Source organism: Centruroides vittatus, unplaced genomic scaffold, assembly GCF_030686945.1.
Source record: "Centruroides vittatus isolate TY-2023 unplaced genomic scaffold, ASM3068694v2 contig_388, whole genome shotgun sequence".
Lineage (NCBI taxonomy): Eukaryota > Metazoa > Arthropoda > Arachnida > Scorpiones > Buthidae > Centruroides > Centruroides vittatus.
Genome location: NW_027122204.1, coordinates 1,701,612 through 1,726,698, shown reverse-complemented (window position 1 = coordinate 1,726,698; position 25,087 = coordinate 1,701,612). Strand labels below are relative to the sequence as shown.

The 25,087-nt window shown below is 29.1% G+C and overlaps 1 protein-coding gene across 2 annotated transcripts; it reads left to right on the top strand.

Moving 5' to 3' along the window:
• The first annotated feature begins 95 nt into the window (after nt 1–95).
• Gp93 (heat shock protein 90 Gp93) lies at nt 96–24,922 on the top strand. 2 transcript variants are annotated; one of them, XM_067270930.1, is made up of 17 exons: nt 96–313; nt 951–1,056; nt 9,660–9,801; nt 9,882–9,998; nt 10,077–10,244; nt 10,328–10,600; nt 10,683–10,876; nt 12,161–12,350; nt 12,450–12,527; nt 13,138–13,298; nt 16,298–16,469; nt 16,567–16,812; nt 16,884–17,020; nt 17,093–17,171; nt 23,119–23,274; nt 24,370–24,429; nt 24,517–24,922. In XM_067270930.1, the coding sequence occupies exons 1-17, from the start codon at nt 271–273 to the stop codon at nt 24,541–24,543; spliced, it is 2,349 nt and encodes a 782-aa protein (XP_067127031.1). In that variant the 5' UTR covers nt 96–270; the 3' UTR covers nt 24,544–24,922. The 2 variants fall into 2 exon arrangements, with proteins under 2 accessions (XP_067127031.1, XP_067127030.1); XM_067270929.1 differs by having other exon boundaries at nt 97–313; nt 24,514–24,922.
• The last annotated feature ends 165 nt before the right edge of the window (nt 24,923–25,087 follow it).

Sequence of the window (25,087 nt, the reverse complement as noted above, 5' to 3'; positions counted from 1 at the left end):
ACGGGTGTTTGACATCACACTTTAAATTCCAACAAGGATCAATCGACCAATGAGAAGCGTCCAGCGCACAATGTCGTATGGCAACGTTGTATCATTCTATTGGCTGGTAGTAAATCGTGGTGTTATCCTATTGGTGGTGAACACGAGAAGAAGCCGGTAGGGATAAAAACCGTGGAACGTACTTCACCTAATCACATTTCGATCAGTGAACATTGTTGTTGGTACTGTTTGATCCCATTTTTTTCTTTTTAATAACCGAATTATTCAAATATGAGAAGAAAACTTTTATTTCTAGGCGTGTTGTTATTGGCAGGTTAGTGAATTTTCTCTTCTACTAAGTGAAATTTAATAATTATAATTTTTATTTTTTATTTTTTTTATAATAAATTTAGAAGATTCTAGAATTGCTAGCTTATTAATTGAGTTTTAAAGAGTAAAATTGATAAATTTCCTGATTAATAAACTTTTCATTTGCAGGATTTCCTTTGTTTCAGCACCTCTTAAATGTCATTTGTATTTACAGATTTCCTGAATTATAAAGACAAAGTTCTTATATATTTTTATAATAAAAATTATATTTGATCATTTATAAACACTGCTGAAGGTACTTTATGACTTCACCTTCAAGTTTGATTTTAATTGATTGAATATTAACAAAGATATGTTTAAAATTCATAAATAACCTCGTCTTTTTATAAAATTTTAACTTCGAATCGAGTATTGCTTTAGCAAACAATCGGAGAGAGAAATGATCATAAACAAAGACGCCGTTTCCTGTAATATTTAAAGAGCGGGATATCGGGTGCATTAACCTGACAGATTGATGTGTCTGTAGCTTTTGAAAGAAAATTTATGATTTTGCAGTTAAGAAACTTGCAAAATTAAATAACTCAAACATGTTTACGGTTTAAAATGTAACAAGAGTCTAACCGGTTGTGTTTTTCTTGTAGCTACTCTCTGTTTGGCCGAAGACGAGACCGAAAATGAAATCAAAGTCGACGAAGATTTGGGTAGCAGCAGAGAGGCTTCTCGTACGGACGACGAGGCAGTACAGAGGTAAAATATTCTTTTATTCTTGGATGACAATTTACGGTATTTTATACAAGTAAAAATATGCGAGACTGTTTTTTAGTTTGTCTTGTTTACGGATAAAAACCATTTGTTCAGACATTGCAAACTAAAATTTTTCATTTATATAAAAATAATGACAAGCTTGTGAAACTTTAAATGAAACATGTTCAAAGATGTTCTTTTGTTAATTGTGTACAATCTATTTAGGAATCTTAACTCTTCAGCCTGTCTTATTGTAGAGAATCAGATTAGGAAATACTGATGATGTAATCATACGTCTGACTTTTTACTCTAGTATTTCTTAGTTTATGCAATAAAACTCCCATAACCTGCAAAGAATAATTCCAAAAAACAATAGAGAATTTCAAAGCATGAAAAAATGCTATTTTACGTTTCTGATTTTGTATTTTGAAAATACTGTTATTGCAAAAATAAATCCTGTTTTAATCTTTAGGAAATTTGAGTTTATACACTTAAACAATTGTCAAATTCTAAACAGTTTTTACAAATGCAAGTTTTATTCAAGTAAAAATTATCACCACTTTAACTTTGAAACATTTTTGTTTATCTTCAGCAATAATATCTAATAAAATCACTTCAGTTAATATGGTGAGTTAATACAGAAATCAAATTGTTTCAGGTTGTAATTTAAAAGTAGACCTAACTTTTTAGGAATTTTGGTGAAGTTCACTTGCCTTCATTTTAAAAGGGATATATGGTGATCTCTGCCACCATATATATGTAAAACATCACTACCCTATTTATAATAATTAGTTTGAATTACTCACTTCTCTGTATTTAGTATTGTAAATACAATTATTAGTCAATAGCGAGATTGAGACTGAAGTTTTAAACGTGAAAACGTGTATGTCGGACGTTCGGCACCACTTTCCTGTAAGCCTAGAAGTTTAACAGTGGTGTTTGGAATGTCGAGCATGATTCCATTGACTATCCAAACACCATTGTCAAACTTCTAGGCTTACAGGAAAGCGGCGCTGAATGTCCGACGTACACGTTTTCGCATTTAAAACTTCGGCCTCAACCTTGCTAATGCATCATTTAAAATCACACTTTTCAGATTTGTCATTATGATTAGCTTTGTAACTTGGTTTTTGCTATGTCAAGCACACCAATTGAATGTGTAATCTTAGTCTAGAATCTAGAATTAATCACAAGCAGTAACTTCAGTTAGTGCCTTTTATTCATGATAGAAAACATGCAAGGGGAACAAAGCAAGCCAACTAGCTTGGTTACAACCACACACCAAAACCGGTTTTTTGAACAAAAGAGATTTGTGCCTAATTTATTTCTCTGTTCCAAGATTAAGAAAACACTTGGACAATAAAACAGTACCAAATTTCATGTCACTATAAGACTTTGTCAATAGCTATTCTTTTCTTCTGGTTTTTTTTTTATCTATAGTCAAACCCATTTAATATTGCATCTATGGGACTGTCAAAATATGATGGCGTTAAGAGGAATACAAAAGAAAATTTTTAGATTTGATGAATAGGTTTTAACTGCACCAGTACATGAAGACCTACTGTATCTCTTACATTTGCCACATTAAATTTAAATACATAACAAACAGTTAAAGTTATTATCAAGTACAAAATTGCATATACTGTAATCATTAAGTTAAATAAGGTAAAAAAAAAAAACAAAGAAAACTATACCTTTGCTTTCTAAGTGTGGATTTCTATCAAAGCATGGTGTTTTTTTCCAATTTTTGGTCAAGTAAACTGTTAGATTTCACACTTAAAACCATTAAAAAAAATTAGATTTTATAACTTAAAACAGATATTTTGTTATGAATTTAAAAATTTATTAATAATTTTAAAAAAATGTCAGTAAACTGTGTTGATAACACTTTGTTTAGCTGTTTATGGCTGTGAACTTTATAATACGTGGAATGTACTGTGCATACAAACACCTTGACATTAACTGATTTCTGCTAATAGAGGGACTGATATTTAACCATAGAAAACTTTATAAATTTATTTATGGGAGGTTAACTGGCAATAAATTTCTGACAATAACCAGTATCTGATTGTGGGTCCGACAGTATCTAGTTTTTTTTTTTTTTTTTTTTTTGTCTTTCTATATTCATCTTCTTTCTTTGAAATCCAATGCAGCTATTTTATTTCTCAAATGTGAGCTATATTTTTAATTAATGAAGACAATTACTTTGAGTAATTATGTAAAATATTATCTTGGAAAAAATTCTTGCACAGATTCTGTTCTATTTATTCATTATAATGGAGAAATCTTTGAGAGTAACTTTTCTTCTGGGTGAGAGCATTAATTTTTGTTTTATGTTGTTATTCTAAATTTTTGTGATGGAAATAGTTTACAAAAAAATATACTAGTCTTCTTATTAGAACAAATTTTGAAATGGATTATATAGAATAAGGTGATGCTTTCAGGAAGGACTTTTCAAGGAAAACTATTTAGATGTCACACGTGAAGAAAATTGGCAAACTTCATGTAGCTAGTCCATTGGTTAGGTGCAAACATATGCCAGTTATCAGTATTCGGTAATTTTATCCACTTGCCTAATAATGGTGCCTATCACTTTGGGATTTACCAATACTGATAACATTAAGTAGAGCAGTTAATAAAATCAGAATTACTACTAATTGTAGATTTATTTGACTATGATATTAAAAGAACATGCTAAAACACAAATTTATGAATTATAATTATTGTTGTTAACTAAAAGTAATTCATCCAATGTGCGCTGCTGTTTTTTGTTTTCGTTTATTTAGTACTATCTTTAATAATAACTAATGCATAAGCGAAGCAAAAAAATTCCAACAATTTAAATTACAGTATGAAATATTTGACATATAATTATAATATACTGTAAAATATTTCAACTATTCAAAACTTTTCCCCTGAAAGGAGTTAGATGTCTGGCACGACTCCATTACTAACGGAAAAATATGATGTACAGGGGTAAGACACTGCAGTACTGATTTGAGTGGAGAGCATATATTTTAAATTAAATAAATTAAAACTATGATTAAAAATTGCAGCCCAGCATTGTGATGATGTCACAACAAATAATTGCTCGTTAGTATTTATACAGTTGAGGTATAACTTAATATTTACTTTAACAATGATAGTTTTTTTTTTTTTTTTAATGTTTAACACCTAACATAATTGTTAAAAAATGAAACATATTTGTGCATTTGTATTCACTTTAGAATATTGATTATTTTTTAAAAAGTGTGTGTGTAATTTACAAATATATAAAATGCATTATACATAGTTAACAACCTAAAGATCTAAATACATATCGTATATCTTGGCAGATAAGATGATAGTTGAATCATAAAAAAAGGCCCCCAAAATCCAGGGTCGTCTTATAGGACAGATACAAAAAAAAAAAGATTGAAATTTATATAAATTAAAACCATTATAAAAAAAATGAACAAACTAATTATTTACTAGTAGAGAGTAGGGTATGTGCACAAAATAGAATAGCCCATATGACATTTTTGTGAATAGTCAATTATGAGTAGGACATAATATGATAGTTTGGGGGTCGTCTTGTAGGAGAGATATATGCTAAAACTATAAAACTTCGACGAAAATTTATACCTCGTCTTATCTGTCGAGATATACGGTAATACTAAAATAAAATGTTTGAAAATTTTTATTACTGATTCTGCATCTCAGTTGTACTACAAAATTGATTTATTTTATCACAGTAAATATCTTAAATCAGAATTCAGTACCAAAAAAATGTTTAGGGTTGAAGTTTAATTCTTTGGCTGCAATAAACTATCAATTAAGTAAACAGTAAATCTAAGGATAACAATTCAGCAAATTGTTGAAACCTTTGAAATTAAATGTTAAATTTGAATGGGTCAACAATTTACAATCTTACTATAATAAATGGAAACTATCAACTGATATTTACCAAGTAATATATCTTGTTTAGAACATTCTCAATCTTTTTCTATTGAGATTAATTTAAAATTTTTAATTCTGATCAGCTTTACCGTCTTCATTTTTGTCTCTCTTTCTGTCTCTCTCTCTCTCTCTCTCTCTCTTCAACCAATGGTTGGTGGGTAAACATGGATTTATGCAGTCTTATAGCTTCTCTCTTTGCTTAGCTAGCTATTTTATCTGTTGATAAGGCCTTTTCCATAATAACTCCTCGAGATATTCCACTCTGGGTTTTCTACGTCCCCTTTTTCTCTCTATCTTTCCTTCCAATAAAACATTTATCCATTCTGAGTGTCAAATTAGGTGGCCAATCATGTCATTTCTCCTTTCCTCTATCATTGTCAAAATCTGTCTCTTTTTTGTTGCCTTTTCCAAAACAGCCTCATTCTTTTTTTTCATTCACAACACTCGCATCATTCTTTGCCAGCACTGCATCTCAAAGGCCTCCGGTTTTCTTTTCTCCGATGTTTGGAGTGTCCATGTCTCCGAACTGTACTATGCTATTCTCCATAAATGAATCTCTTCCTAACATCAATTTGATACATTTTTCAATGTTAACATCTGTTGTTTCCTATAAAATGCCTGTTTTGCTTCAGCTATTCTCACTGTAACATCTCTTTCACTCCTTCCGTCTGTGGTAATTATGCTTCCTAGGCATGAGGTAATTATCAGTTTTGTATATCGACTACCAATATCACTTCTTTTATAATTTTCATTATGAAATTTTTGTATAAAAATAAATTATATTTATAATCATTAGCATTTGGTTTAAATCTTGGACAGATTATAAAATTTTCTACATTTTTTCACTTGGCATCATCGAAAATTGGTTATATCTTCAATATTGAATTTAATAAGTGTGCACAATATGTAATAACATATACAACATACTACATATCTTTTTTAATGATTAGAATATCAATCATTTTATTTTTGACAAGACTGTCTTGTTTATAAAATTGCAGTGCCTGCTCACTTACCAGCTTAGAGGTATGAAGGAGTACATGTCAGGAGTTGCAATTTGGCACAGAGTATTAGGTGCTCAAATCATGCATGTATTAAAAAAACCAGGCTTGTAGGTACTCAGGGAACTGAGAACCAAGTTAAAATAAAATACAAAATGGTAATGCACTCTACAAACAGGCAGTAGTGCAAGATTTGTGCATGCGTTGTTTATTGGGAAGTTGGAAATGCGAATGTTGCTAAACCAAATTTTGACAGACCAATCTTTGAAAAAATCTATTTACCTGCCCCATGTTATTCCCCACATATCTCTGGTTGCCATGTGCTGACCTTGACTGGTTGACCAAAGATATCTCGTTTCATCATCAAAATGTTTTTGAAACTAGATAGCGCTAGTTAGTTTTAATATAAAATTATAAATTATAACTTCCAAAATATAATTTTTCTTTTTACATTTTATTAATATATATATTATATATATATATATAATATATATATACACAAACAACAGTATATATACAGGGTGTCCCAAAAAGATGTACTCACTCTTTGATAGACGATTAATAATATGTTTTTTTAATTTAGTAATAGGTTTTAAATTAATGTATTTATTTATTTGTTTCTTGATTTAACTTCTTAGGACTGTGTGTTTGTCAAGACACATCTATTTACAAAAAAATATTTATATATTTGACAATCAAAGAGTGAGTACATCTTTTTGGGACACCCTGTATATTGTTTGTGCAGAATAATAAAATAGCTTTGGACGATACAACAGCCAGGATTATTTCTTTCAAAAACTGGAAATTTTCATTAGTCATCGACAAAAATTCAACCCAGGGTGACATGCTGCAACGAAGAGAAATTTCAAAATTGGATAGGTTAATTTCACCAAAAATGCATTGTGGACGACCTCGCGGTCGTGGCTTGTGAAGTTTGAATGATCACGCTTAAAACCAGCGATATCAAAGAAAATTAGAGAATGAGAACGAGACCCGCCAAGCGTCAGTGATCTCGCTTAGTAGTGAGTCTCCGAGACACAGTCTTGTCCCAAATACAGCTTTGCCATTTTACTTGTTTTAGATTATATTAGCAATTATTGTTACTAAAGTGATATTTTAAATTACACTGCATTAAAACGAGTTGGAAATTAATCTCTTTGAAACTTATCATTTTCTCATGGTGTATCATTTTGAAAGTTGTTATTGATATCAAGGATCAAATTTTAAATTAAATTCTAAATTTTATATTAATTTATATTTCACTTAAAATCTAACTTTAATTTTTGCAGTGTTAAGCAAATACTATAGTTTGTTTCATTATTACTAATATTAATAGTAAATTAAATTTATTCTAAACAAATTATTCGAACGAATAACTTAGTTCAAAATCAGTAATCACAGTTGTGCAATTGCCCCATGGTGTCTTTATTCATGCAACATAAAAGATATAGCCAATAGCATAGGGGAGGACAGTACCCTAATTGGCACTTTTGTTGTATTGCAACAAAGAGAAGTTTTTTATTAGGATAGATAAGATGATGTCTAGTGATTTTTTTTATTTTTTCACAAAAATACTGCTCATTACCAGAATTTCTGACAATGATAAAGACCACATTCCTTTGAAGATGTCCTTATTGATCCTTGCACTTAATAGCACCAGTAAGTGTCCTAATTCTTTCCATGGGTTTTCCCTATGTCTCTGTCATTTTTCACTTTTTGTCTAATTATGTTGTGTGTAACCCCACAAAAAACACAAGGATTGTTTAGAGTGGCACAAACTCTAGCTACGTGACTGATTGTACCTAGTATATTCTTAAATTTTTCCTGAACAAGTTCTAATCTCTATCAAATAAATCCTAAGAATTTAGCTCTTTCCAATTGATCATCATTTTTTTTTTCTCTACTAATTATTTCCTTCTGATTGGTATTTTTATTAAATGCTTGTGTTAATTTTGTTGACCAGGAAATGTTTTAAATATTAGTGAACAAATTACACATTTTTTTTTTATTTAATTGATCTTTTGTTACAAATTGTTTTTAATATGCTTATGGTTATGCTATTGTATATTTTTGCCAATTGAGAGACGCCAAGGTGACCTCACTCGGGATGCTCGTACGTTTAGCATCGACCCTATTCAAGATTTTAGATAAAATTTTTCTACGTAAATTAAGGAACTATTTTATTAATAAAACTGAAATAATGCATGACAGAAAGAATTTTAATAATTATTTAAAATTGTAAATGAGGCAATAATAATGATGATAAATGCTGTCAAGACAGATTTTGTTTCTTTTTTAATTGTTTTGTAAAAGAGTAATTACTAAAATAAACAGTGTTTTTTAAATATAATAATAAAATATGTCTTACGAAATTTTGTTTTTTAATCAAATTTTTAAATTAACATTAGCTAAATATTTTCAAATTTAGTTTTTGAAAATATAAATTACATCTAATTTACAGATTTTTTTTTTTTTTTTTATAATAAATATTAATAGGATGATGTAAATCAAAATGTCTAGCAATTTTTAACGTTTGAGAGTTTAATTTGTAAAAATAGAAAATTTCATCACCATTTTAATTACATATATTAGAATATTTTTAGATTATTAATACATTTTTACGTAAATTATATATGTATAATTCTCATAAAAACATAACCAAAGATCTAATGATTTTGGATTTATTCAGTACTTTATCATTAAACTTTGCCACACTCGATTTAGATAGTAACTTGATATTAGGATCAAAATGAATTTTTACGCAATAAAATTCATTTTTTTTCTCGTGTATTTTGGAATTTGTCTCTTCTTATACTAAAATTGCTTTTCCTAAGTCACTAACTTAATCATACAGAACATTAACTAAAATATTCCAATTGAATATTTTGAATAATTAGTTTAATGAATTAAATAAGTTATTTCATTTAAATAAATCTAAATTACCATAAAGATATAATTTATATCTAGCTGTTACATATATTATTTTGTGATTGCTATCCTGCAATCAGAAATGGCCATTATGCAACTCTTCTGTCAATTACTTTATTAATACAGGCTTTGAGATTTTGTAATATTGTAGAAATAGTTTATTTTTGTTTATAATACGTAGCTTTGATTTGGTAGAGAAAAATTTAAATGCTTTTAAACGAATTATTAACGTAAATCCAATTATGCCAATTACAGAATGGATTCTAAGAAATAGTATAATAAATATTCCAACTGCCAGAACTTCTTTAATAATTTAATGTAACGTCATTACAGTTTTGTGTTGACATCCTTTTACTGATATGTTATGTTACCGGCAGTCTGAGTGGAACACAAGGGGTATCTAGATAATGCACTCAAAAGCACCATAAACTATGTACAATTTTGTAATCATTATGTAAACAGATTCTTCAGAAACAACACTATAATGGGGAATTTATGGTCGTGAAAATTGGATATTAAACTTGATTCAACCTTCATTCGTAGTAGGGATTTATTTTTACCCATTAAATTTTGAATTAGTGAGGTTTTACTGTGTTTATTTTGGAAATAAAGAATTGCAGTTAAGTAATGGTTTGCTTGATTTGTATGATTTGAATATTATGAAGTTGTTACTTCACTATTTTATAAAATTACTAGACAAATTATGAACTTAATTTCAGAAAAAATCTTTAATTTTAGGGAGGAAGAAGCAATAAAATTGGATGGATTGAGTGTAGCACAAATAAAAGAAATGAGAGAGAAAGCAGAAAAGTTTGCATTTCAAGCCGAAGTCAATCGGATGATGAAACTTATCATTAATTCCTTGTATAGAAATAAAGAGGTAATTTAATTATAAATAAATGTTTAAAAAAGTTTATTAGAATAGTCTTTTTTAATAAAATTTTTTAATAAAACTTTTAGATATTTCTTCGTGAATTGATTTCTAATGCTTCGGATGCATTAGACAAAATCAGAGTGCTCTCGTTAACAGATAAAGATGCTCTATCTGCTACAGAAGAACTGTCAATTAGAATAAAGGTATTAACATCTTTAAAGCATTTACAAAAATAATATAACCATGAATATATTGTTAATAGCAAATTATTTTCATGGTAGAGTGATAAAGAGAACCATCTATTGCACATAACAGATACAGGAATCGGTATGACCAAAGAGGAACTAGTTAATAATCTTGGTACTATTGCAAAATCCGGAACATCTGAATTTTTGCAAAAAGTAGCAGAATCTGCTACTACTGCTGAATTAGGAGACATGATTGGTCAAGTAAGTTGTTGAAATAAAATTCAAATTTAAATATTAAAGTTTTTAAATGGCTGTTTTTAATTTTTTGGTTTACCTCTTGACAGTTTGGGGTTGGATTTTATTCATCTTTCTTGGTTGCGGACAAAGTAATAGTAACAAGTAAACACAACGAAGACAAGCAACACATTTGGGAATCTGATGCTGCTTCGTTCACAGTTAGTGAAGATCCAAGAGGTGACACACTTAAACGAGGTACCACTGTTACTCTCCATTTGAAAGAAGAAGCCCGCGACTTCTTGGAAGAAGATACCTTGAAGAATCTGATTCAAAAATACAGCCAGTTTATTAACTTCAATATCTATCTGTGGACGAGCAAGGTAATCATATATCTTAAATAATTTTATATTGACTAATTTTCATAATGTTTGAATTTCAACTAATTCATTTTATTTATTTTAGACTGAAACAGTTGAAGAACCAATTGAAGAGGAAGAAGAAGAAACAACAACAAAAGAACCAGCAACAGAAGAAGATGAAGATGCCAAAATTGAAGAAGAAACAGAAAAGGAAGAAAAACCTAAAACAAAGAAGGTTGAAAAAACAACCTGGGATTGGGAACTGATCAATGATTCTAAACCGATTTGGACTAGAAAGTAAGCTAATATATGCACATACTATGTTGAAAATAGAATAATCATATATAAAAAGGAATATAAAGCACTAGCATACTTCCTTTATATAAAAAGTCTTTTCCTTTGTCAAAAATGTGATAAAACTTCAAAAACTCCCATTTACATAATTGTAAAATATCTCCAATTTTTTAATAAATAATCACCATAGATATCAAGTAAAGTTCAGTTGGTAAGATTTCATTTTTCTTTAAAAATGTATTATACCTCAAATTTCTACCAGATGACAAGTTTTTTACTTTACAAAATTTCTTGACCAAATTTTTTTCTAGTGCTTTTTTTTAAATATATAATACATACAATAGACTTTAAAAAAATTGATCTAAAGTAGCTAAGCTTTCCAGATTCTTCAGTTATGTTAGATATCTGCTAACAAGGAGAAGGGTCAGACATTCAGGTCTCTGAAACGAGCTGAACTTGGTAAGCACGTAGTCCTAAATGCAAACAGCTCCTTGTCCAAATTATAGGACCCACGTCTCAAGAATTTCCGAGAAAAGGAACTGTTTGTATTTAGGGCTATATGCTCACAAAGTTTTGTTCAAATTTGAAACTTGAACATCTGACCATCTCCTTGTAAGTTGTACTTTTATAAAAATTTTAAAACATTTTATAGTGATAAGATTCAATGTTGCATAATTGATAAAGCATTAGTAATGACAATGAGATATTTTAAGTAAATATGCAGAAGAAAAATTACCCTTTTCCTAATACATTATGAGTAATTTGACAAATTTATGTTATCACAAACTTGATTTAAATTATTTATTTAGATTATTAGGAAGATAAATAAAGCAAATATACATACTAGAAGATAAATTAAGCAATTTAATTCTTTTAGAAACTATATTTGACACTTTAATAACATGGCATTGAATTGGGTTGATGTGTAAGTGACCAGTATGGTTACATATAAAGTAGTTTATTAATTAATTGCTCTGGAGCAAAGATTGGATGGGAGTCCAGGTAGCTTAATTGGCAATGCATTTGTACAGTATACAGGAGTTGAGGGTTGGAAGTTTTGCTCAGAGCTGACCTTTTCTCCCAGAATATTCTAGATTTAAATTATTAGATGATGCTCTAACTACCTACCTATAATAAAATTATTTTAATTATTAAATTATTCTTCAGCCCAATTTTTACTAATCTGGCAGTTCATTTGGCATTATGTTTGATATTATGAATGTACCTAGACTTGTTTTTTTTCTCTAAATATTGGTTAAATGATTAATTTACATATTTTTATTCTAGACCTAATGAGATTACAGATGATGAATATGAAGAATTTTACAAATCAATTACAAAAGATACCTCTAGTCCTTTAGCAAAGATCCATTTTGTTGCAGAAGGAGAAGTCACATTTAAATCTTTGCTTTATATTCCTAGTGTTCAACCATCAGAATCATTCAACAGATATGGAACTAAAGTTGATCATATTAAGGTATTTTATTATTATTATTATTATTATTATTGAACAACTTATATCAGACTAAAATTAGCCAATGTAAATGTTATAACGAGTTTTTTCATGATTTTTCAGTTATATGTCCGCAGAGTTTTCATTACTGATGATTTTCAAGATATGATGCCAAATTATCTTAGCTTTGTAAAAGGTGTGGTAAGTATCCAGAATTCTAAATTTTGTCTTTTAAAATAATCTAAACAAATGCTTGAAGTATTTAGTGAAATTTAAGTACTGGTACTTAAAACTTTTATTTTTATTCTCTTCTATATTAATGCATATTTGATAAATTTTCTTATAGATTATCACTGCACTTGTCTTATTGTGAGAAATATTATATTTTAATTAGTTGTATTTGTTTTACAAAATTAACAAGCCTAAATTGAAATGTTAGATGAAAATTTAATTATTTTAATATAAAACAACTCAAATTAGTAAGAAATTGAATGTTAAAGTTATATATTTTGTATTCTTACAAAACTTACTATTAAATGAAATTTTGAATTATTTATAAATACTTATTTATTATATATTTATTAATTTTTTATTTAAAATACGTTTTACATATATATATATTTTAAATATTATTTGGGGAGAGTTTTTTTTTTCTTTAAAAATTTTTATAGCCATTACCATTCATTTTATGTCCTTAGCTACATTGTTAATGTGAATTAACTTTTAAGAGTTGCATCAATTACTTGAAAAATTTTAAATTTAAAAACTTTTCTAAATAAAAATTTTATTAAAAGTAATTTAACTTTTTCAGGTTGATTCTGATGATTTACCATTAAATGTTTCACGAGAAACATTACAGCAACATAAGTTATTGAAAGTCATTAAGAAGAAACTGGTCAGAAAAACATTGGATATGATTAAAAAGATACCAAAAGAAGAGTATGAAAAATTTTGGAAAGAATATAGTACAAAGTAAGTTGTAAAGTACTATTTTTAGTATCTTAGGAAACCGACACTAACTGTGGTTGGTAAAACTTCTGTTAACCTAACGGGTACTTTACGTGGATTCGAGATTAGTTTGCCAGGCCTGGGCTTTTACGCATGCACCGAAAATATTAGTAAGAATAACGACAAATATCAAGTCAAAGCAAAAAAGTTTCAAATATATTTAATTAGTAAATAGAATTTACTATGTACAATTGTCTATAATCCAAAACAAAATTTATTAACGAAAATCAACAAGTCAACCCGACAATAAACTCAGCTACTTAGCTTAACTTAATATTAATTCCCCTTTGATAATTCGACAAATCAAATACTTAGGAACTATGAACAAAATCTCTTAAGAACGAAACGTCTATCCGTCACCTCACTATACTAAGAACCTATTTCCTCAATCCCTTTCGCTATCGTCAATCGAATTCCTCTTTAACACCTTCGATTGCCTAATTCTCACTCTGGACTTCGACCAGGAATCGCCTCTCTTTCTTTAGTTGACATGCTGGTTTTATACTGTGAGGTGACGTCACAACTCAGCTGGGTTACTCCCCTTATTTACATACTTAGTTTTCTAACATTAAGTTTCTTTCTGGCAGCTTTAATTTTCTGACAAAAGCTTATAAACCGTTTACAAAGTATTTCGCACAATTTTCTGGGATGTTATGATGGTTTAGTAAGTTCTTTGCTAGTGTGGGGATTCCCCCCTCCATTTTTTTTCTGCGGACTGTTTATTTCCGCAGGGTAGCGCAAGTGCACGAGAATTTTTCCTACGGCGCTAGTTTTTTTCGTGAGTTGGTTTATCTTTTTTTTTCGTTACTAATAAGAAGGTGGTGGGGAACCTTTGTCCTAAATAAACATAAGCCCCAAACAAAATATAATAAAACGAAAAATAATAATAAAATAAAAATAACGCTCGGACTCAGTTCCTTACAAAGTAAAGTAATTATAAAAATAAATAAATACTGTTTTTTTTTTTTACTACTCATATAGAAGTAAACAGTATATTTTGCTTATATGGCAACATTTTTTAAAAGTATTAATCAGTTCTACAAATTCTATAACACTTCAGATAAAACTTAATAGTTTCAATGAAATAAGACAAAATATTTCAAACGGAGAATTTTTCCCATCAGTAGAATTTCTACATGGATGCATGCATGCGTACATGTCTTTAAATATAATTTAAGGAAAAGAAATAATTCTTCTATTAAAATTAAATGTTTTTCAAAAGTGCTCATTAAGTTCATTTTCAAAAAAAAATTTTCCTAAAATTTATATTTTAATAATGGTTTCTTAGGTATAATTGTGGTGGTTATATAAAAGTCTACATTACTCTGTTTACAAATTTTAGTGTGACAAACAGAACATAGAATTTTAAATTACATAAAAGTTAACTAAACAAATTATGAAAAAGATTTATAACTAAAGTTTACTGTTTATAAAATTAAAATGGAAGATCAATTTTGATATTCTTTTTTATTATTTGGCATCAGTAACATTTTAAACTGCATTGTTTGTAATTTAGAAAAATTGTTGTTTCCAAAATATCCTGTCAACATCACTTTAGTGCATGTTACTTACTGTATTTGAAATTGAATTGTTAGAATGTGAATTAATTTCATTCTACTATTCTTTTAGAAATAGTGTCATAAACTTCTTCATAGTAGAATTGCTAAAATTTCTTTTAGCTTTATTACCTTTTAAGCTAAGCTATATTTTTACTGATAATCATGGTCATCATTTAAGGTTCAAAAATTTCTGGAATTTCTTCATTATATAGAAATTAATAGCATTAATGTTATTTAAAATAAATATTCTTTAAAAATAGCTTCCCTGAGCAGCTGTACACATTTATCAGAGTTTATAAAGTTTTGTAAACACACTGGAATCTTTCTTTTTAAAAAGATCTCTAAACACATTTGCCACATTTTAATAATTTGATAGTGACAGTCGCAAATCAAAAATATGCAGGATGTTTTAGTGACATCTCCATTGTGTTTTAATAAGCACTGCTTGACTATTTTAGGATTGATGTGTAGATGCATTATTAAGAAAACAATTTTTTGTTTTACACTTGTGTGAACTTGCAATTTCCACATTGCTGTGTCATCATATGCTTCCTGAAACATTGTTAATATCTGCTATGATGACTTTTTATGCAAAAGAACAAATTTTGATATTTGCATGTTGCTCAGTTGTTGATATCTTCAACTCACTTGTATTAAACAAATGGTTAACAAATTGTTGGTGCTTCACATGTACAAGAACTGATGCTATAGATATTGGCAACAGCTAGATCCAAAAATATGAGGTGAATATTCATTTGAGGATAATTCTAGAAACTTTTGAATTTTATGATTTGTTTTAAGGCATGCAAGATTAAATGTGCAATACAGATAACAAAAATAAACAAAACTTTTAAACTATATAAGCAATCAGTGCAGGAAAACAGTAAAAATTAAGGACGAAAAAATTAGTTCTTTCGTTAAATTTGTCATGTTGTACAAATTATTAATGAAATTTTTATTTATAATAAATAAACGTTGAAAAATTATATTTAAATCTAATTCGTTCACCTTTTATAAATGTTTTTCATAATAAATAAGCTACAAATGGATTCTGGTATATATTTATCTAGTGTTTAATGTCAACGTAATTAGCAAATTCAAAACATTATTATTAACTCATGTTATAATAATATAGAAAAACATTTTCTAACCTGGAAGTTTATTATTAATTATATTTTTAATAGTTTTAATGTCAGTCAACAAAACTAGAATTTCCATTAAATGCAGTCTTGTTTATATATTTGCTTATGTTCTTAGTCAGTTTTTATCAATATATGTGAATCCCAAACAGATTACATTCAGTAGAAGCCATGTACTGTAAAATTTAACTATATTAAATGGTGTAAAAATAATTAGTGTTGTTTTGTTTTTAAAATTAACTGGCTTTTTCTCTTTTGAATATAGCCTTAAATTAGGCATCATTGAAGATCCTAGCAATAGATCAAGATTGGCTAAATTAGTGCGATTTCCATCATCATATGCTCCTTCAAATACAACATCTCTCGCAGAATATGTCGAACGAATGAATGAAAAGCAACAGTATATTTATTATATGGCTGGATCTAGCATGCAGGAGGTAAAACTTTTAGTCCATGACTTTTTAATTCAAATAATTCAGGTATAGACTGTAATATACTTTGTTTTTAAATTTTTTTCTTAAATGTGTATTACAGGTGGAAAAATCTCCATTTGTGGAACGTCTGTTGAAAAAAGGATATGAAATTCTCTACTTAACAGATCCAGTTGACGAATATTCAATTTCTGCACTTCCAGAATTTGAAGGGAAGAAATTCCAAAATGTGGCTAAGGATGGTTTGAAAATAGATGATGGTGAGAAAGCAAAAGAAAAACAAGAAGCTTTAGCAAAACAGTTTGAATCTCTTACTAAATGGCTAGAAGAAGATATTCTTAAAGATAAAGTAAGGTTTAATTTTGTATTAAAAACATTTTTTATTTATAGAGATGTACTTTAATTAATTCATTTTTTTAGATCTCTAAAGCCACTATTTCTCAAAGACTTCACTCGTCACCCTGTGCATTAGTAGCGAGTCAGTTTGGATGGACAGGCAATATGGAGAGATTGGCTAGAAGCAATGCACATAGCAAATCTTATGATTCAGCAAGAGAGTTAGTATAGATAAAATTGAATTTTTAAAAGTTTTAACATGTTAAAGTACTAAATTAAAATTACTTTTCCAGTTATTATTTAAGTCAAAAGAAAACATTAGAAGTGAACCCATATCATCCACTCATAAAAGAGCTTCTACGAAGAGTTGAAGTAAGTATAAATGTTTGTTTTAAAAATTATTTCTCCATGCATAATTTTCCATTAATATGTGTAACTTAATTGCTTCTCAATCTGTTTTATATAAATGTCTGTATAGTTACTTCATCAAGTTATCATACATTACTAAAAATATTTAATCAGACTACATCCAATTTAAAACCAAGAAAATTAAGTTAGATAATTTCAGTATGCAGTGGATCAGAAGTCCCAAACTTTGAATGTCAATCCTTTTATACAAAAATAAAATCCTCTATCAATTAAAATCATAAATAAAAAATTTTATTTATGATTTTAATTGATAGAGGATTTTATTTTTGCAAATATTATCATATTATATACAGATATACAGACAGATATAAAAAAATTATTAACAGTAATCCAACAATATTACAGGAAGATTTGAATGTACAGTACTTAATAACCTGATTTAAAATTATTTGGAAATAAATTATGTAATTATTGATCTAGTTGGTTCATTTCTTGATGATTGATAATGTTCATATTGAATTTATTGAATATATACAGTTGGGTGTGATTTTTTTCATAGTAAACTTTTTACTTTTAATCAACACATCAACAACTTAATAATAAAAAATTTGGCAATTAGGCATGGTATATCACACGCCTGGCCAACCCAAATTGTTTTGTGGGCCATTTTGATCACGCGTAACATTACAGTGGGCCACAATTTAGGCAAGCATGCTTTTAAAAAAGTAAAACAAATACAAAATGAATATGATTTTATTGTTATACCAAGAGTTCGTACTTGAACTTGCACATTATAACAATGACACGTGCAAATTTTCATTTATTTAATTGTTTTGGTATTCACATAACGGGAAACAAAAGTTTTAATAAATATATAATATCGCTTAGCTGGCCACACAATTTAACATGGGCCGCAGGTTGGCCAGGCCTGGTATATCATGACATTATTGTCAACTGATATCTTCAAGATCTGGATTAAGACTACTTTTTCTAATCATAGTGGACTAAGGTATTCCAGTGTGAATTTCCATAGCTGCTGAAAATATAGTTTTTGTTTTAATCAATTGTATTAAATAAAGGTGGGAATCTATTTCTGTAACAATTGGACTACATGATTCTCAGAACTATTATGTTCTGTCAGAATTACCTGGACTGTTGGTTCTCATTGGTTTTATATATATAATAGAATGTTTGCTTCTCTACTTGTAACTTTTTGACCTATCTGCACCAATTTTTTTTAATAATAATACTCTGAGGAAAATATAGACTTTCATGAAATCTGAATGTCCTACTCATCTTCTAATTTGATCTCCTCCATATTTCGTGATAAACATAACAATGATATGCTAAAATAACCAAATTTTAATATGTAATTTATTATTAAATGTCTATTTGGACCAACTTATTATTAGGACTTTGTATCTATATCCAAAGCATCAGTATAAAGATGAGCTCTGAATCAGAAAAAACAAAATTTCTTTATTATATCACCTGTGGTAATTTTTCCTGTACACATATTACATGTGTTTCAGGCTGACATGCCCCTCATCAGCAGTATTACCACGACATTGTATGAGGATGCAAATTTACTAATGTACAACGAAATTATATTTTGAAGGAATTTAAATACAAAATTGCATAATTTCATTTTTTTTAAGAGTTGTTCTAATCAAACCAATAAGCTATCCGTCTCCTAATAATAATTTGTGCCCAAGTAGACATTTAATAATAAATTAGAATTAAGGACTGTAAGGCAACTATATTTAAATTTTAATACTGTTTTCCTTTTAATGTTTAGCTTTCTCACTTTTTTGCTGGGCAATGCTAGACATATCTTTTAGTTTCTAATAAAAACAAGTAATTATGAATTCTAATTATATTTTTATTAAGTTTTTAAATATCATTAGTTTTGAGTATTTTAAATTTATAATTTGATTCCTAAAATCTCATGGAACATTTTCATTTAGTTAAAGTTTAAATCCAGATACAGTTCAATATTCAATGAAAAGTCGTATTCATAAAAGTACAAAATGAATGTATTTCCAATTGGAACTGTCTCGACACTCAGTGTTGAACTGTTCCTACTAGTATAGAGTCCAAAACAGTTCCAACCTGGAACTACCCACCTCTACTAAAAAAACATTATTATTAAATGAAATTTATGAATTTACCTTACATTTTTAATTCAGATATACTTTCTGCCACATTGCAAGTTCCATTCATAGAAAATAGGCTGATTTATTCTGATGATTAGTTTACTATAAAATGTTTAATGGGCTGATTATGATTCATATATAATAATAAATTCCCATTGTAAATACTTGTAATGTAAATTAGAGAATGGTTGGTTGTTTTTTTCATTTATTTATTTTATTGTATTGCCATGGAAATTGTGAGAATATTATTCAGTTTGAATATACAAAATTTAAACAAGTGTGTGCAAAAAAAGTATGCTTTCTTAGGTCACTAATTGCTTAAGTAGTTTCTACTGTGTAATCTTTTATGGTCTTGTTGTTGTATGTTATTATGTAGGTTAATGTTACCTATGGTATCCAAGATGGCGACGGGGAAATTTTTCTACCCTACAATCTAGACGGCGGCAGGGATTTTTCCCCCGCCCGTATATTGCACGCGGCGACCGCGAAATTTTTTCTTTCTACCGTACATTTAAACGGCGACGTGAAGGTTATTTCTACCCGACGGTCTATATTAAGAATACTAAAAAACACACGAACGAAAAAACAAGAGCACTTACTTTGTTACTGAGCCTTTCCTCTTTTTCTTCGTTTCCCGTCGACTGAACTTGATTCTCCGGCATGAGAAGAGGATCTCTTTTGCGCTTTTCTTTTAACAATGTTCTCGTTTTTTTCCACCTTTTTCTTCTTGGCAATAGGTGCGGGAGCGGCCGGAATGGTCTCCGGTTCTTTCCAACTAGGTACTTTTCCGCGACCGGGAAATATCATTCTGACGTGTTTGATAAAGGTGTGGAATTTTTCGCCGGGATTTTTTAACGTCCAATTGTGATACTTCTTATACATGAATGCGTACATATACGAATCCGACAAATCTTCTGTGTAATGTTTCGGCAAATTCTTCTTGTTTTTTAAGTGACCCCACAATCTTTCGATATTCTGAGTATGAACGCCTGTAATCGGATTGACAAAATTTTCAGAGTGGTTTACTGTTTTATGAGAAATTTCTATACCTTCTAAATCGTCGATGTGGTTATATCCCTTCCATTCGTCTGTGAACACTGAGCTGCCGGAGTTAACGTATTTCGAAATGATCCAATTGAGAGTTATTTCAGATCTGTCATTAACCTGGCATATAAAACAAGTCTTGTCCTCCCGGCACAAACCTCCGACGACCCATTTAGTGCTTTTCATCTTTCTTCCTTTCTCGTATTTTCGTTTACATATCACTGTTTCGTCTATTTCCACTGTTTTGCCGACGCCTCCTATTTTAAACGATGTCAGATTGTGTAAGGACACTAACATAACGAAACGTACGTGGTTAGCCCAGTCTATTCCTGCCTTTTTAGAAACGCCCGAGGAAATTGCCGAATTACTCGTCGTGCACTCTAAACCAATATAGTGCCATATGAATGCCAACAGATTGGCCCACGAAACATTGCCGCATTTCCCTTTGAACGTTCCATCGAAAGCCGAACTATTCCGCCTGCATTTTCGGCAACGCATCGCGCAAGAATTCCGGTCGCTGCGATAAATCAATTTGCATGTTTGGCCGCATTCCTCGCAAACTTCCTCGGCGTGTTGGAGGCCTAATTTCACGGCGAATTTCAGTCCGCCATCAATTCTTTCGTCTAATCCCAACTCGGAATACTCCGCTTCGATTAACTGATAAAAACGTCGTCCAGTACACTGTTTCCAAAATCCGTCCGATTCTAAATCACAATCCGCCATGACTCGGTTGCGAAATATCTATTCCAAAAATCACAGAAAACGCTTAGCCTACTTTTCAATATAAACAACTTTTCCAACAGCCTAAATTCGCAAATAAAATTAAGAACATTACAAATTACCTCGTAATAGAAAAATTCCAGAAGTAAGAAAAAACCAACGAAATCTCTCGGCACGACAAGACGCCCACTCATACTCGGAGGAAAAATTTGCATAATTCCGATAACACGCAATTCGAAGAATCAAAGCGCCCTCTACGGATATCTTCAGTTGATGACGAAATCATGACGTAATCCCGGTCGCAATCTCGAACGGAGAGTGAAAAAATTTCCCCACCGCGGTCTAGAATTTCCCCGTCGGCCTCTAGAATTTCCCCGTCGCCATCTTGGCTACCATAGGTAACATTAACCATTATGTATAACTATTTTATTTACATTTATAGTTTTATATTTTTATGTTGATTCACTATTGTTCACTTTTTGCATTTTTAATATGAATAATTGTTGTGGGTGAGATATTGTCATCAAGACATGGCCAACTGTAAATTAAAGGAATTTATTTTCAAACAATTGGCTTTAAGATTTGTACACCATGAGTTCTTATAAATCAGATTCGGTGACTGCATTATATAGAATGAACATGGATAGTTGTTCATTTTATTTAAATACCAATATAGTAAGGTTTTTCTAAACTGATGTTTTGTTAGTTTTCATTTTACAATAAAATCATAGTAATTTTGCTGCCTCCTATAATAAGATTTAAATCCTTATTTCGATGAAATGATGAATGACAAAAATATTAATTTTGCATTTTAAAACGTAATCACATAAAATTGCAGCATTGAAAATTAAATGGCTTTGCTCCAAATTTATTGATTAATTATGTGTCATTGCTTTCTTGACAAATGAATGAATTAATGCTTGGTGTTTGATGCAAAAATAAAAATAACATTTGGTTGTCAACTTTCGATACCTCAGAGTTTATTGACCTCCTGAATTATCCCTTTGGGAATCAATATCAATTGCTTTGGGGAATTCTTTCTACAGATGAATTATTAAGTAGCTCATAAATGTTCACAAAATTTGTACATTAAAATACAATATAATTTTCTGTAAAAATTACGAAATTCAATTGTAATTAAATACTTTCTTCACAAAGAAAATAATTTCATTATTAATTAACAAAATATTCAATATAAATATCAATATATAAACATGAATTAGTATTAATTAGTTTGTGCATAATGAGTTTAGTTTTTAACATTTCTACAATTTACATATCTTGATAATTCAACACACATTTTTTTTAAACTTTTCTTCTTCTCCCATTTATTAACTGTTAATCAATAGTAAGAAAACAAATATATACTTTCCAAGAAATTTTGATACAAACAAAAACAGTTGGGCTGGTTTTTCAAAATACATAAATTAATTCTTGATAAATACTGTATTTTACGGTCTATAAGACACTATGGACTATAAGACGCACCTTAATTTTTAAGCAATTTTTTTTAAAAAATACCTATAAGACTCACCTGAATTTTGGAGGCAATTTTTCGAAGAAAAAAGTGCGTCTTATAGTCCGTAAAATACGGTAAGTTGACTAAATAGCATGTTGAAACATTAATATGCATGTATATTAACAAGGTTATTAACAAATAGAAAAAATACACTAATCTGTCTTTATTTTAGTATACTGTTGATAGATTCTTATTAAAATCTCTAATTTATTTTATAAATTATTCATATTACTACTGCTATTTCTAATTATTATAAAAATGGATTCTGATGAAATTGTTACTGCTATGCCAAGCTAAAATGTTTACTAGTTTTTAATTTTAAAAAAATTTTAAAATGATTTACATGTAGTATAAATCATTGCCTAAACTATACTGAAATCACATAGTGTGTTGATTTAACAATGGTAATTTTTTTAAAATAATAATGTTCAACCAAAACATTGTTAGTTTTTTAAAGATCTTTGTTTAAAAATTAATTTAAATTTACTTTAATGCATACATACATTTACAGGCAGATAAGAGTGATCAGACAGCTCATCAGATGGCCAATATTATGTTTGAGACTGCAACATTAAGATCTGGTTACATGCTTCAGGATACCTCATCTTTTGCTGAAAGAGTAGAAATATTGTTAAAAAAGACACTTGGAGTACCAGAAGACTTACAGGTAATTTTTCTTAAGCAATTGTTTGCTCTATCTTAAATTCTATTACTTTGTTTTTACTATCTTTTTGTAATGTGATAAATTAAAATCTGTTTATAAGTAAGATAACATAATAAAGAATGGAATTAATTTGGACTTCTTTTTGAAAATTTCTTAGCTGAATTTATTATATCGTATTTTTGAGACTACTAGCAAGGTTGAGGCTGAAGTTTTAAATGCAAAATGTGTACGTCGGACGATCGGCACTGCTTTCCTATAAGCCTAGAAATTTGACAATGGCATTTGGAATGTCAAGCATAATTCCACCAACTTTCCAGACACCATTGTCAAACTTCTAGGCTTACAGGAAAGCGGCGCTGAACGTCTGACGTACACGTTTTCGCATTTAAAACTTCAGCCTCAACCTCGCCTACTAACAAGCAACTCTCAAACCTGATAAATTTGTATTATGCCAAACAACTACCGGATTCTATCAGGCTATTTATCTGCATTTACATTTAATTAATTTTTAAATAATTTGTAGAAATTACTTACTTTAATTAACTGGGGATGGTTATATCATAGTTAAATATACCTGGAAGAGATCATACTGGAGGTTTGGGTAGTAACTTTTAACACAGCCTTATGGTAAGTATGAGCTGTGTGTTTGAGTCCCACTCTGGGCTGATTCTTTTATTCCAGAATATTCTAAAAATTATTTAATTTAATTATAATTATTAAATTTAATAACAGATGGCACCTAGCACCTCCCTCTAGAACTGATTATTTAGAAATAAATAACTTGGTGGAATCCAGTAGTTGTTTGGCATGACTACTAACAAATGCAGATAGAAAAATCTTCTTGTTTACATTATTAGTCATATTTGTTATTTAATGCATTACTTAATATTTTATGTATTCAGCAAATAAATTCAAAATGAATCCTTCAAATATAAAAGTTGACTAATAAAATAAAATTTCACTTATTCACACAGGCAGTTTTTTAAAATAAATATTGATTTTTTTTCTATTTCTAAATTATGAAAATGTTAATGATTTTATATATATATATATATATACTGAAAATTTTACTTAAAATTTTTCCACAAACTTATTTAGGTTGAAGAACCTTCAGAAGAACCAGAAGATGAAGAAGACCAAAAAGAAGAAGATGCAGAAGTAAGAAGAAAACTTTCTTTTTTCTCTCCTCTTGTTGTTCCTTTAATGCATTATTTAATACAAAAATTTTCTTGTTTTTTGTAGGAGGAGGAGTCGGAACACGACGAATTATGAAAATCGAACATCATATAATTCCATAATTTTTGTATTTAATCATCAACATTCTTCAGTCAAGTGTTAAAACATCTGTTGACTAGATGTCATTTCAAGTTCCAGTTTGAATGTTTAGTGTTCGGGGCAGTTATTCTGTGAATGGCTTCCATAGAAATTCAAAATGTGAACTCTAATTATTTTCATTCAGTACATTCAACCAATACATTTCCATGAACTGTTGAATTGACTTTTGTACAAATATTTTCAGTATAATACTGTATTTTTTGTTTACTTAACTACCAAAAATTAGACAAACATACATTTTTATGTCTACTTCATTAACTGCACAATTATTTTGTACATTGGTATGAATAAAATAAAAAGTGAAAGTTGAAATTCATTTTTATTTGCTTTTCTAAAATTCTTTTGAGTTTAATTTTATATATAATTGACATTGGGATAATTTAATAAGAATGTTTAAAGTACTTTAAGATTCTGTGGATATTACCTTATGGAATCAAAATACTTTGTCATATCACTGGTGTATTGTCAAACTACACTAAGT

Coding starts and splice junctions, on each gene's coding strand:
- Gp93 (XM_067270929.1), top strand. CDS start 271: ATGAGAAGAAAACTTTTATTTCTAGGCGTGTTGTTATTGGCAG. Junction 1,057..9,659: donor GACGACGAGGCAGTACAGAG/GTAAAATATTCT, acceptor CTTTAATTTTAG/GGAGGAAGAAGCAATAAAAT. Junction 17,172..23,118: donor AGCTTCTACGAAGAGTTGAA/GTAAGTATAAAT, acceptor ATACATTTACAG/GCAGATAAGAGTGATCAGAC.